This window comes from Diorhabda carinulata, chromosome 3 (assembly GCF_026250575.1).
Source record: "Diorhabda carinulata isolate Delta chromosome 3, icDioCari1.1, whole genome shotgun sequence".
Classification (NCBI taxonomy): domain Eukaryota; kingdom Metazoa; phylum Arthropoda; class Insecta; order Coleoptera; family Chrysomelidae; genus Diorhabda; species Diorhabda carinulata.
This window is the reverse complement of record NC_079462.1, coordinates 3,331,357-3,342,974: the sequence shown is the minus strand read 5'-3', so window position 1 is coordinate 3,342,974 and position 11,618 is coordinate 3,331,357. Positions and strand designations below refer to the sequence as shown.

At 36.2% G+C, this 11,618-nt stretch overlaps 1 protein-coding gene across 1 annotated transcript; it reads right to left on the bottom strand.

Moving 5' to 3' along the window:
• Positions 1-617: 617 nt before the first annotated feature.
• LOC130891610 (divergent protein kinase domain 1C) lies at positions 618-10,841 on the bottom strand. The gene is made up of 5 exons (XM_057796445.1): positions 10,483-10,841; positions 6,971-7,115; positions 5,437-5,733; positions 3,570-3,983; positions 618-882 (listed from the first exon to the last, which is right to left on the bottom strand). The coding sequence occupies exons 1-5, from the start codon at positions 10,633-10,635 to the stop codon at positions 674-676; spliced, it is 1,218 nt and encodes a 405-aa protein (XP_057652428.1). The 5' UTR covers positions 10,636-10,841; the 3' UTR covers positions 618-673.
• Positions 10,842-11,618: the final 777 nt, after the last annotated feature.

Sequence of the window (11,618 nt, the reverse complement as noted above, 5' to 3'; positions counted from 1 at the left end):
AAGAGGACAAATAAAGGAAATTACTATACAATATCGGCAGGACAAAATCATGGAGGTTGTGAATGGAAGAGGATTTTCTTGGGAAAGAGTCTCAGTGAAGAAGATTCTTTTGAGAAGTTTCACGAGTCTCTTTTAGAGCCTCTTTCAAATGCTACTGGAAACCATGGAAGAAGAGGCCAAATACAGGAAACTACCATAAATTACTGAAAAGACAAAGTCATGGAGCTGGTGATTGGAAGTGGATTCTATTGGGAAGGAGTCTCAACTGACAGAGGATTTCCTCAGTTACAACTATAGTAAAAGAAGCAATATAAAGTAAACATCATAATGGAGGCATTGAATTACAGAAATATAAAGCGAGTTTCTTTGCTAGTCCCTACAACTTGGGTAAAGGTTGTGGGAGAAAGACATAGCGAAGTGTGTCATAATTTAAATTATTTATACTTAACCAACAAGAGTCCTTCAAAGGGAATTAGTTATTATACACGTTTTTACAATTTTTTTCATTCACGCTCCTCTCCAATTTGTTGTTAGGTGATGTTATACAATCTTCCTCGATAAATAGACTACGCAGTCCAAAATTATTACTTTAAATTGTTTAAATGATAATAAAATAATAATTTAACAATATTTATTATATAACTCACAAATCTATATATCAAATGTAACAAATCTATAAGAAAAAATCGCCGTTAACGGTCTGCTCTATTTCTGAAAGTGCGTTGTAGAGCCTCTTCTTCGTTTCGATATCCGGAGCCGTTCTCGGTTTACCTTCCTCACTTTCTGGGTTAGCGCATTGCCTCAGAAGGGATGCTAGCTCGGAAGGCGTGTGCTGGGACATCAAAAGTCCAGGAACTAATACCGTATTTGACATTCTCCATCCTATAAACAAAATCTTATTATCTATAATTTTTTTTTTGAAATAATCTTTCGAACATTGGGGCGGTGCTTTTATTTTTTATTACTTCACTTAATAACTATAATTATTATTGCAAATATTGTTTTTTTAGTGGATATTTTCAGTTTTGTAATACTCCTTTCGATTTTACCAACGCTATGTTCATAAATAATTACAATTCCGTCTTTTTGTTTGCTTCAAGTTTCCGTTCTTGATTGTGGGATTTCCTGTAATTGTTGTTAAATTTAATAACAATTATTTAATAATTTATCAAACTATTAGTATCTATTATTTTGGTAAACAATTGTTTATAATGAACAGACAGTTTAAACTACCACTACACCAACACTCACAGTTAGACCTTCTGACGCGCGTTTCGATAATCAATTTATCGTCTTCAGAGACAGAAGGGAAACTAAAAAACTCGCGCCAGACAGTGTAATTGTGAGTGTTGGTGGGTGGTAGTGTAAACAGTATTCATATTACCAACGGTTCCACAAATGCCAACTTAATTGTTTATAATGTACAACTTTTTCCCTAAATATTGACTGACTGAAGATAAATTGTAAACAGTATCTCTGAAGACGATAACTTGGTTATCGAAACGCGCGGCAGACACTGTAATTGTGAGTGTTGGCTTAAACAGTGTGTTCAGTATGAATACCACTAACGGCTCCACAGATTCCAACTTAATTGTTTATAATGTACAACTTTTTCCCTAACTCTTCAAGATAATTTAAAAAAAATGTTCTTTAACTGGATCATCCCCTTGTCCACCCAATTAAGACGGTTAAAACCTTTCAGAATCCCCTTAAGTAGCCTTTTGACCTTGACGTTGAAGAGGTGGTCCAACGCCTACGGTGCTAAGGACAGTTCATTTTTATGAGCTTAATCCAAGGCGGACGCAATCGTGCCATCGTATCTGATCCCTAATCTATCAAATTTGCAAGTGCTCTGCAAAGGCAGGTACCATCACAAAACCTCTTCTTCTCTCCGAGGGCTCCGACCAAACAGGGATCACAGAACCCACTATCCCCAAAGCATGGGTTTCTAGGAAAGTGCCGAGACGTTTAACAGCCTCGGATCCTAAGGTTGTCTAACCTTCCTCCATCTAGAGCTTCAAACTCTGAGGTCCAGTTAAAGCCAAGAATCCCTGGTGCTATGTACTAGTAGCTAAGCTAAATCGGAGGGACGACCGACTGGAAAAACTCCATAATGTTTTCACGGAAGTATATGTAAATGAGGCTTTTATGCGGTCTCCATCCGGTAGCGGAACCAAACTACCACAACTTCTTTTTCGATTTGTTAGGAATCATATCCTACTTCTCCAAAAATTAACTCCAAAGTGGGGCCTTGTAGCTCACGCTCAGGCCATTGTCTTCATGGTATAGAGCACTATCAGGATAATATTTATGTAACTTTTCCTTGGATTCTTTAACTCTTCCGTCAAATCGTAATCGTAATTTGCTTTGGAACTCTTTCATAAGACATTTGGATGATTTGAAAATAGACTTGTCAGAATTCAAATAAAGCATGATAAATCACTAATTTATTGGATTTTTTTGTAAATATTAAAAAAATCATCTTTTACAACGCCGTTATAGCTATTCTTGATGTCTGTTATATATTCTGAATCGATTTAAAATGCGTTCCCTTTACAAAATTTCTAATTTTTGGGGTGGAAAGTGATATATCTGACTAATAGAAGTGCTAGAATCTTCCTGGAAGCTAAAAGTTATTGTGAACCCATTTTCCTCATCGCAAAATGTTGAATTTAGTATTGGCGTGTGTCTTCGAAACGAGGATGGCGATTATAACACAACAAACTTCGATTAATTTAAAGAATAAGTAGAGAAACGTAGGTATGTCGGTTATATCTGAAACGTGCTACAAGGAATATTCGGCAGGGTTATAAAAATTGCATATGGAAGGTTATAAAAAGAGCAATTCCGGCAAAAAAGAAATTTGAGATTCCATAGAACAAGCGGAGGGCGAAGGAACATTGTTAAGTCATAAAAGAAGATGTACGTATAACGTATTTTTAAATGAGTAGGTCGGAGTGGTAGCCACAAATCTACCAGACGTTCATAATTAGTTGGTTTGCTATCATTCGAAACGTTGATCGACGATATTGGCGGTTTGGGGTGCGTACGCGCGTGTTAGTATGCACTTCGACCGGTCTACTATTTTTCACGCTTGCATAACCCTCTTTGAACATTTTATGCCAACTAAAACCTAGTGAACGACTCAAACAATCATTACCACACACTCTACGAGTAAATTTCAGTCGCTGAAGTGAAAAAAATTTGTATAGTTAGAGCAGGTTAGGTACTACATTAGAAGTTACCAAAAGTGTGATTTAAATATCAGTCATTGCTTGTCATACCTCGTGTACTAATCATCGCGAAAAAACGACTAAGTTCATAACCTAAATTTAGTTGAAGGTACTCGCCATTTCTGAATAGTAGAGATATGACGACACTCTTAAAGTTAATTTCAATTTCGTTCAAACATCATTAACGCACAGCTGAGAGGGAACGAATATTCGCAAGTGGGGGGGATATGTATAGTTACAGAAGGGTTACGAAGTTAAGCGTCACAAGTTACGTTATAGAGATATGACGATATAAAATGGAATAAACAAATAATTAATATTAATTAAAATGCTTACCTAAAAATATCTTTTCGCAAACAATTTGCAAATTGTCATTAGTCACATAGTTACTACATTTGTTTCCTGTTTCGCATCTCGAACGGCAATCAATAAAATCACAGTCATTATCACTTTTGCAATAATCAACATCTCTGATAATAGAATTGACGACTGATTTCGGTAGTACCCCGTCTAAATCGATGAACTTGAGTGCGTTTTGATTCTTAATCAAACCGAAATGTTCGATCTTAAGATCGCACAAGTGAAAGGGCTCGCGAAATTTCGTTTCTAGTTTTTCTAAAAGATCCAGTATCAAAACGCCGAGTTTTAAGCGTTTTCCCCAGTTTTCCATACTGTCGCTAGCCGTTAAAAATGACGACATCGCTGGTATCGGTTCTAGATATTCTACAGCATAATAAGGACCGCAAGTACCTAAAATTACGATACATGATTGCGTATTAATTACAAATTAACTATGTCAAATGTTCCAAGCAACAGAGTATTTAGAGCTTTTCGGAAACTATGACCTTGGATCAGATAGATCAGTTATCAGCTGATTGAGCATCCCAGAACTGATTTTTCAGTGGAAATTTCGAATGTACATAACCTCCAAAAACCGATTTCTATTACTTTTTTCGTGCGTTATTGTTGTTTAATACATTCTAGATGTTTAATGATTGTTATTGAACGAATTACTCACATTTTGCACTAAAGTTCAATACCTATCAGTTATTTTTATGTTGAAATACCAAAAAGTATAAAAACTGCAAGCCTCAGTAACCTATCATGCTCATGAGAACTAATCATAGACAATTAATTAAATAATTTTTAAAGCTCATAAAACAATAGACAGATAAAACAACCTGTCAAGCTGATAGCATCAATCCATCTGATGAACTGTCTAAAAGCAACAGTGAATTTATATCCTAACACTGACAAATAGATTTGAAAGTGAACCGTGTAATGGGATTGTATTCTTTATTAGAATTGGTCAGACATGGCGTCAGATCAGGAGATCGTGCTGGCCGTTCTATCGATCCGCATCACCCTATCCACCGATTTGGGCTTCTGGAAATCTTTTTAATCGGGATAAATCTGAATGGAAAGAGGATCATCCCAGCGTTATATTCGGTAAGAACTTTGCGCATCCATAAACTGGCCACCAAGACAGCTAGATACTCTAAATACGATTGGGGATATCTGATATCGATTACATCCTTCTCGTGGTGACTCTGTTCACACAAAATGTATCTGATCTAGACCGAGAGGTCCCGAGGCTAAATTAAAAGACATCGTGGCGACGGCTGAATGGTAAGGGCACCCCACTGAAAACAGATCTTGCTCTAACACGCTTAGCTCTAACATTTTTCTTAGCTATTTGTGGAAACAACCATGGATAGAGAAAAAATAAAAATGAGAATACCTCACGAGAAAGGGAAAACTGTAATGAAATGGAAAAAGTGGGAAGTAGAGACGACCTACCGAATAGTGGATTCAGTGGAGCAGAATGTTTACCTCAGCGGAAGAGGCAGTAACCAAGACATCGGAGCCCAAATACAAGGGCTTGTAAATGCTTGTGAACCAAGCTATTCTACGAAGGCATCTCTTGAGACGTGCGCATACAATCTTCGGTGGAGGAGGGATTAGTGAAAGAGATGTTTTCTGGATGAAAGCATGAGATCCAGTTCAGAGGCGTCCCCTTTCGGCCTGGACTAATTTTTGTCGATTGTTAAACACCACAGAGTGGTTGCGGCTGAAGGTTCTACTGGAAGGGAGCTGAGCTAATGACGTTTGAGGGAGAAGCCCACACCCCCATATTTAGCCCTATAGCACTTCTGGAACTTTTCAAAAATAAAAAAAAATAATTTTATGATACGGACAGTACCTAAAAGTTGAGGAAAAACGTCCTTTTCCGCAAATAAAGCCGAAAGAAGATACTCATTATCTTGTAGCAGCATCCACAAGTTGTCCATTTCCTTTCTCCTCTTCATTTTATTTTTTTCCTCGTAAGTGGGCTTGAGTCTGGACAATCTAATGGCTGTATCGTAAGCTAAGGTTAAATTAAACTTGTTCTTCACTATAGTTCTTATAGTTTGTAGGAATTCTTTTTCCGAGGGATATCTCACTAGACCATTGTCGAACCAATGGATGGATTGGATGTTTTTTGGAACTGATTTAAATACTGAAAAAATAAAAATTTTTTATTGAAGTTATTTATAAGATATAATGTTTGTTTAGTGGTTTCAAACTTGTTTCGACGTACTTTCCATTCTTAATAACGCCTTTCGAATGGATATCGAGCCATCAGAAAATAATGCGCAGTAGACAAGTGACGTCACCGGTTCGTCACAGCTGTGAATTCGTTAGTTAGAAATATATTCGTTTGTATAGCCAAATCAGCAAGAGTTAACACGCATTCTCATAACTCGAACATAATGTTAGTGAGGTTCAGTTTGACATAAAAATATAAATAAAACAAAAATGTAAAAATAATGACGTAGCTGGTGTTCTAGCAGCTGATCGTTTGTTTACAAAAGCGTGCGCGTGTCACAAACCTTCTATTATTCTAGTAACCTTGGCTTGATCGACGACGAACATTCGATGTTGAAGATTTTCATTCTGAGTGGTTGACGGCCCTGCTTATGTCATTCTGTGCTGTCATCTTGACTTACGTCAAGTTACTTCACGTGTTCCGATTTGATTTGTTTTAAATTCATTTGTCTAGTAGTTAAAACTCGGTGAAATCATGAATCGTGTCGGTTTGAGTCTATTTAGATTAGAACATTAAAATTACATCATTCCGGACGGTTAAAATCTGTGACAACTAGTGGTAGAGGTTTACCAAATGATACTAGACGATTGACAGATTAAGATTTTAAGGTTAAAAAGACAGAAAGCTATCGGGGTATCAATCAATGGAACATACTTTGGACCAGTAGCGCATTCGAAGACACATTTCCCAAAACGGTATCATAGGTCGTGAAAGTGAGTCGACCGTTTTTGGGAATAGCCATAGTATTATGTTCATCAACCACCTTGAATTGTATTTAAAGAAAACGAAAGGACGGTGCATCGTCTCACATTTCAGTGTCGCCGTGTCTAAAATTCAAGAACCGCACTTCGAATTGGTTGACCATCCACCGTATTTGCCAAATCTGGTCTCCAGCAACTTTTTTCTGTCTCCTAACATCAAAGTTTCAGTTGAACAAGAGAGATTTTCATTAAACGAGGACATTATCACATAATTTTTTTTTGATAATTTTGTTTATTGCGGTCGTTCATTATTCGATACTTGTTTTAACGCCAGACAATGCACACAACAATTTTTAGTCTGTATACTTCAATTAGCGCAGACCTTCACTTTTATTAATACAATTGTTTCATTAATACCAATAAATTGATGTAAATGACAAAATTACCTAAACGTGTGTCGTGCCATTCAGCACTGAAAACCGCTTCTTTAGTTGCTTCGAAGGAATGGCACGTCAGGGAGTGAATGTCTCTTGTGATACATAATGGCGCGCATAAAGAACCAATAGCAACACCGTTTTCATAGAGATTGCACTGAAAATTAAAAAAAAGAAAACTAATTATTTATTAAATAGTTTTATTATCAAAAAATTCGGAAACAAAATTCATTTGTATATTTTGATGTATAAATTACACGGTGAACATCTCACATTATGTTAATCATCAAACCAAATAAGTAAAAAACGTTGAAAACCCCGATCTTAATCTCATTTTACTTGTTTGTACGTATCTTGAACAGAACGTTGCAAATAAAAACACCACGTTACCAGGTGGAACGAATTACTAGATGTAAATGAAAGAATACATTCCTCAGTCTTATATAAAAGCCTTGAAACGAAGGACTTTGAATTGGAGCGCACGTGACACTTTAGGTTGTACGGTTTATGTCAAAATTTTCATCCCTACCCTACCCAGATAGCAGCGCCACGCCATGGCTATTTACAACACTTAAAACCAGGATAACATGAGAACTACGCCGCTCTGTACAATTTGGTCTTGCTGTCAAAATCTATTTGTTAGAACTGTTTGTAATATTACGTTTTGCAAACTAGTACCTTATTTTTAATTTTAGACAATCACACAAATAAACGTGCTGTTTACACAGAAATACGAGAAAAAGTGATATATACAATCGTCCAAACAAGTATTCAAGACTAGTTCACGTTAATGAAAGTGAATAATGAATTGATTCAATAGCTACATATCGTCAAAAAATATAGGTTAGGTTAGTAAGGATAATCTCAACTTAGATAAGTCGTGAATCATTCGAATGACATACAGTTTTATCCTTTATTTTGTACAATTTGGAAATTTAGTTAAGTACCCTCCCATCTTTCTTTTCAACTTCATTTTCAAGCATTTCCAACCCAGAATGATTCATTTTTCCAAGATCTAATTCTGTTATTTTTTCGAGAGAAACTACTAAGTCCGTCCTCCAGCATTTGACGTCGTTTTTTCGTCAAAGCAAAGCAGATATTCGATCTTTTCTTTTTCGTTACACTCTTTGCAATAGTTGTCCCCATTTCTGGAGTCTTGTGACATCAGTACGTTGTTCATTGACGACTCTATAGTCTTCGCGAATCTTTTTTATTTATCCTTCATTATTCCTTGACCAAATCGCTTTAAAAATCTTGCAATCACTCATGTTTAACCAATGTCCCAATATCCTATATCAATGGCTTGCTTAAATAGTTCTATCGGTAATAACTGCCCCCTAGTTTGGAGTGACCAAACGTCCCGGTTTATCATAAAAACATAAGGTGTCCCGAAAAATTATCCCGGGACGCAAAAAAGTCCCGGATTTCAATTTTGAAATAATTTTTCAAAATTATAAAGATTTTGCTTGGTTACTTTTGACTCACATCTGCAGTTGATTGGCTGTGGTGCTACAATCACTACACCTGTTGTCAATCAAGTGAACTAACAACGTCCACTAACCTAGTAGCCAAAATAATAATGTGTGACGTTACAACTGACAACGTTGTTCAATAGTGGTTGAGGTTATGTCAGTGCAGTCAAGTGTCAGATAAAAGGAATAAAAATACCGGTTTTTCTTGTTTATTAATAGTGATCACCAAAGTTTCAGATCTAGTGATTGTACTAATAAGCTTAATAGGGTGATGTTTGATGATTCATCTATTCCAAAAAAGTTTAGTTTTAAGGAAAGTCTTGATGGTATCAAAAAGTCTGCTTCTTACGGAATTTCCACTGATGCCAGCGACCATAAAGCTGCAAAAATCTTTCCATTCGTTGTTCAGTTTTTCGATATTACTGAAGGAATTCAGTCCAAACTGTTGAGGGTGAGTTCCCTAACAAATGAGACATCTGATGAAATATACACCGTTAGAACCGGAGGGCTTAAGGAGTTTTGTGAGTACGTAGCAGTTGAACGAGTCATCAAGCTGTTTGAACCCCTAAAAGAATTTTTCCTAAATGAAAAAAAGCCCCAAACAACATATTGGTTCAATTTTTCAGCAATCCTATCAGTGAAGCTCATTTTTGGTTTATTCACAGCCAACCACAGCATGGAATAACGAAAATTGAAGGGAGCACGAAAAGTGTAATAGAGATAATGGAAGTCCTGAAAAATGTTCTTGAAACTGTCACCAGGAGAAAAGAGAATTTCATCCCTTTTAATGTCAAATCAGTTCTTAAAAAAGCAGAAGTATCACAATCAGTTGAACAAAGTTTTAAAGAGGAAGTTGACAAGTTTTATGGCACCTGTATGGAATATTTAAGCAAGTGGAGCATTTCATTTTCACCATTGTTAGTTTTCGATTGGATGTTATTAAAAAAAGTGCCAAAATGGGAAAGTCTTGAAAATACTTTGAAAGATAAGCAAATTGAAATTGACGATTCCATTCTATTTGATCAGTTTGGAATACTAAAAAATTTCACTGAAGAAAACCTTGAAAAGTGGTATGACGAAAAGGAATCGCAAACAACGCAAACGTAGAAAGAATTTTTTCTTTCGTAACTATACAATGGACTGATGAAAGAAACAAGATGGAAGTGGAGTCTCTTGAGTCAATCTTACAAATTCTCTACAGCTATAAAATGGACTGTGTTTTGTAGGAAAAGGAAATGATTAGGAAGGCCGGAAGCAGTGCGAAATACCCTTTCCTTCAAGATAGAGATAGAGCCACTCCATCTCTTGGCAGTGATTGTTAAGAGAACCCAACATTTTGTGTCTTTATTTTTATTAAATAATATTCATAATTACGAGGCGATTATTGTTATTTTTCATGGATATATGGAACCGGGAAAATGATTTGGTCACCCTAGCCTAGTTCCACTTTTGGCAAGCCTATTCCTTGTATTTCACAGTGTCCAGGAACCCAGCTGATCCTTTGTTGTTGTGTTAATTCAGCACTTTTCCTTAACAGTCTTTTCTATTACGTCGATTTCTGGTTGAAGGATCAGTTTTTAGTCTGTACGGCTTCTAGATGTTTAGTTTCTTTGAAAAAAAAAAAATACCGCCTCATATTCCATTTATTGATATTTCTTATTCCTTTATGCTGTATTTTATGTTTGTTTTCATTCTCTTGAAATCCATTTTGGTGATTTTAGTACTCGGTTTTAGAGACTACAATTTATATAGTGGGAAGTAAGGTTAGGATTGCTTCTAGTGCTGCTTTTGCATTACTTCTCATAGCTCCGATGATTCCCAGTGATGCTATCAATTGCAGAGCAAACAACAAAAAATATAAGAACAGACAACTCGCACATGATGTTTTCCTCAACTAGTTTTAAACAAAGTTTTCATTATGCATATTATGACCTCTATAGTAAAACCGAAACGATTTTGATTCTAATAAATTAGCACATTATGAGTGAAAATGCACCAAAAATATATTGTATCACTTTCTGTATGGAACTATTAAGAAATTATTTACCTTACCAGTTTCGAAACATGGCTCCAAGCTTGTAAATTCACGCACACAACATTCAATTTAAATAATAAATAAAAGCACGTGAAGATAATGAGAAATATTGAATACAGTTTGTATTTATGTGAGTACAAAATCCCCGGTATTCTTTTCAATAAAATCATAACCAGAAATGTGCGAGGAATAAATTATTAAAACGAAAAATAAAAATCATAGCAGTAGAGAAGAGCGAGGAATCGACCGAGTTGCCATCAGAATAGTTTTCTTACTGCAGTAGAAATTCTGATTATGGCTCAACTGCCATCTGATGGGAAAATAAGCAAGTCTCAAAATTGACGGTTCTTTTCGAATAGAAATAAATTTTGTTCAAGTATTTATTTTGAAAGATAGATAATTCACAGTTTATTTAGAAAAAAGAGCAGTGCAAGAAAGTTCTACAAGAACTGGTAAGTGATGGCTGTAATATCCAGTTCCTTTTGATACCAGGCAACGAGTCACTCGCCAAACTGGAGTCATCAAATCCACCAATGAGCTTAGAACACATACTTGGTATTGCCAAAACTGTTGCTATCACCCAGGGTAGGATCGGTGGAGATGGATAGAAGCACTTGGTATGAGACAAGCTAAGGAACACAGATGGACCTTCTGCCTCTTTTACCAAACAACGCACTACTTAAATACTCTCGAAAATTCGACTAGTTACTGGATTTCTAACCAGATGCGATTGTCTAAGCCGCTATCTTTATACTATGGGCATCACGGACGACCCGGAGTGTCAGTACTGCATGGGGGAGGCCTATGGTGGGAGATATCAGTATTCCCACGTGCTTAATGCCTTTTGGCCACCCATTATTCTATTATGAACTTTAATTATTATGTTTATCAATGATTTATATTCACCCAAAAAATAATTAACAATACTCAAACCTTGCAGATTCGTGGTGTGGATTAATTGGCATCATCGAGACCTCTACTTCAATTCCAAAATCATGGTCATTTTTTGGTAACCGATCACCACTTTATTTGAGACACATCTTTATGGTGAAGTTCTCCATGAAGATGTCGTTTCCCATTGAAACATGAGGAGAAAACTGCCCTATTTACACCACTCTCCACGGACTCTGAGGCCTGGTTAATCCACAAACCT